Source organism: Euphorbia lathyris, chromosome 1 (assembly GCF_963576675.1).
Source record: "Euphorbia lathyris chromosome 1, ddEupLath1.1, whole genome shotgun sequence".
NCBI classification, from domain to species: Eukaryota; Viridiplantae; Streptophyta; class Magnoliopsida; order Malpighiales; family Euphorbiaceae; genus Euphorbia; species Euphorbia lathyris.
In genome coordinates, this window is record NC_088910.1 from 35,772,309 (window position 1) to 35,775,703 (window position 3,395).

The 3,395-nt window shown below is 28.3% G+C and overlaps 1 protein-coding gene across 1 annotated transcript; it reads right to left on the reverse strand.

Annotated features, from left to right (window-relative positions):
* Positions 1–1,729: 1,729 nt before the first annotated feature.
* LOC136229889 (CASP-like protein 1F2) lies at positions 1,730–2,598 on the reverse strand. Its single transcript, XM_066018779.1, has 3 exons — positions 2,289–2,598; positions 2,081–2,204; positions 1,730–2,010 (listed from the first exon to the last, which is right to left on the reverse strand). The coding sequence occupies exons 1-3, from the start codon at positions 2,486–2,488 to the stop codon at positions 1,789–1,791; spliced, it is 546 nt and encodes a 181-aa protein (XP_065874851.1). The 5' UTR covers positions 2,489–2,598; the 3' UTR covers positions 1,730–1,788.
* Between the last annotated feature and the right edge of the window lie 797 nt (positions 2,599–3,395).

Consider the following 3,395-nt stretch of genomic DNA (forward strand, 5'->3'; position numbering starts at 1 on the left):
GTGTTAGTATTGAAGTAAACATTTTAGATACTTTGTCATTTTTTTTTTTGGATGTGTGATTAGCTTATATGTAGCAAACTTTTTTTTTTTTGATAGATTATATGTAGCAAACTTAATTGTTAATATTTTGACAAGCCGTTTGTACATGTGTTAGTAACACATAAACTATTTTCGATATAATTGATGTTTGACATGTTCGATGTGGCAATCAAACAAAAATAAATTAGCTCGCTTACACTTTCCATTACGTATGGGTAAAATTGATTTTGCTTGTAAACGCTGAAGGTAGAACTTTGCGATTTCTCATGTTAAGAGCTTTTTGTTCATGGGTTGGGCTAGACCTAATAGACTATCACTTAAAAATGCACAGTCCAGGTCTAGTCCAATCTAGCCCGCTGTTAATTGAGGCGGATTAGGATTCAAAAATTAAATTCGAAGTCTAACTCGAAATCTACCTAAGAAATGGTATATATATTTTTAGGATAAATAATTTATTAATCCCTCCATTTTTTACCTATATATTGTCTAGTCATCATATTTTAATAATACACTGTATAGTCATTAATTTTTATTCTATTCAACATTTAGTCTATCGGATATATGAATTATTAAACCGTTTAGTCACTCTATAAGGGATTAAAATGTTAAATAACAGAAAAATTAAAGACTAACTAATATATTATTAATTTATATATTATATAAAAATAAGAGGACTAATAAATTATTTATTCTATTTTTTAATAATAAAATTTAAAATTTATATTTAAAAATAAATATATTATATATAAATTTAATAATTAATATTAATAAAATGTATCCTGTTTTTTAAAGGTGGTCATAAACATAGACAGATTTTAACGAGCATCCGTGGAGCCTAATATCATTTTTTTTTTCCAACCCTGGCCTTAAAAATAGTCAAGCTTGGACCTAAATCGAGTTTAATGTCAATTTTCTTGTCCAAAAGCAGACAGAGTATACCCACTACCCGGGCCCATGATCTAGGAATAATTCAGTATTTCTCTAAAACTAATAGGAGCAAAATTTGAAACGTATTCTCATATAATAATGTAATAAGAATAATAAATATTTCTTTTTGTATTCAATTTTATTTTGTTTTAACTTTTTTGAGCTTTTTATAAATTTTCTATTATGTTATATATATATATAACAGAATTTTAAATTATATTTAATTAATTTATATAAGTATTTATCAATCCCTTCTCCTCAACACGAATGGACCAACGTTAATGTAATTTTTTTTCATCCAAATCTGATCCTTAAAATAGTCGGATGCTGACAAATCTGAACTGAGCCTAATGTCAATTTATTTTATCTGAACTGACCGATTGGAAGCAATTCTGACCGGAATAAGCGAGTACCTCTATTCAATCCCATAGATATAACATATCTACAGGTAAATATTTTAATCGTAATTATAGTATTTATTATAATCTCTTCTACTTCAGTTATAGACATCACATCACCATTACCATTATTTTACTCAAATTTTATTCTCTGTTATCATTTTCATAGTGAAAGTATTGTCTCTTGTATAGATAGCTTCCACAGAAACCATCATTATCTTATTTATAATGCAATGTGTATATGAATGTGTGGGTAGTTTTAAGTAGGTATATCCATTTAATACCCTCTCCCTCTCAAATAGGGGCAACAGAAAAAATAAATTAAATTGGTACCACCACCATCATAAACAGAACACACAACAACATTTCTACTGAATTAATTAACCAAATTTATAAAAATTTATTAGTTCAAAATATGAGTTTTTTACATGAGAATCTGCCTAGATTTACTAGCAGAAGTAACAGTAAGAGTAATTAAGAAAGCAAAAGCCAGATAAGAAAGAGCAAGTGAAACTGTTCCTCTTTTGCAGAATTTTTCAAAATGGTCACAAACTGGCATCCAACCTGAGTGTGCATTTCCATATTTTCCCAAGTATCCTATTGCTGTTGCTGCTGAACATCCAGCCAGTATCAAACTCATCATTACCTGTCCACAAAACCCCCAATTTTATATACACCATTTCAGACCCCAAAATAAGGTAAAGTCTGGAACTTACCATATCATGAAGAAACAGGAAAAAGAATCTTGCTGGACTCCATCCATACCGCCCGATAAAACAGAGGAAGAACAAGGAGAACAAGGATAGAACACAGACGATTATGTTTGCATAAGCCAAGAACCTGAAATTAAATGTATAGGTTTTGTTATTCACATGAAATTGAATTGAGGAAATGATAGAATTGGATCCAATTTGATAAACTTACTTGCTAGTTGGAGAATAGTTGTACTTGGCGTCCATGGTGAAAACCCCAATTTCAATGGTTTGTTTGTTGGTTATGATTATCCAAGCGGAAGCCAATGTGGCTACGAAAGTTGAGATTCGTAAGAAAATCTGAGCTCCGATGAAGATGTTATGGGTTTTGATGGGGGAGTTCGGTGCGAATTTGGGTTCATGAGTGGCCATTTTTTTGAGATTTGAGAAACAGAGGTGAAGAACAAACAGGGGAGGAGCAGAAAAAGAGGACGACGGTGAACGAAAGAAAGGGGTAGAGAAAAAGAGTGTGACGTTTTGAAGGTGTGTTTTAGAGGGTATTTATAGAAGAGAAATCAGAAAAGTGAGGCTTCTTGAATTTTAACTACATTTTTCATGAATTTTCTGCTATTTTCTTTCACCCAGTAATTAATTATGTAGGATTTTGAGATTTTCAAGTGGAAATCCATTTGAGTTGTCATTTTTAATTGCATCTCAATATTTTATTATAAAATTAATTGAAGTTTAATTATTTAATAAAAGCAATAATTAATTTTTAGAATTTAGGTGATTGATAGGTCTAAATACATGTTTTAGATTGTAAAAAGGTAAAAAGTGACAAATTAAGTATAGAATCATGGTCTAAATCACACCATTAATTTTTACTCATTTTCATATTATTTCTAATAAATTTTAAAATTTAATATAAAAGTCAAATTAGTTTTATACTTTGCCCTTGTAGGTCAAATAACTATTAGCTTATTACCTTTTTATTTACCTAATTTAACTAACTATTTATGTATATGTATTTGATAAAATTTAATTGATTGTTAAAAGTTGTTTGTGTAAAATGATAAATATAGACATTAGTATTTTATGATTATTATTTTATTTTATATATAATTTATATTCTTAATCACCTTCTAAAAATGTCATATACACATGCTACGTAGATCGTATAATACATAAAAACATATTTAAACAATAAAATTATTTTTAATTTTTTTTTACTAATAAAAGTGAGATCTTCATATATGATTCTAAATGTTGGATCAAAAACTTGAAACTTACATTGTTTATAGTATATTAGATATTATATAACACACTTTCTAATATATAC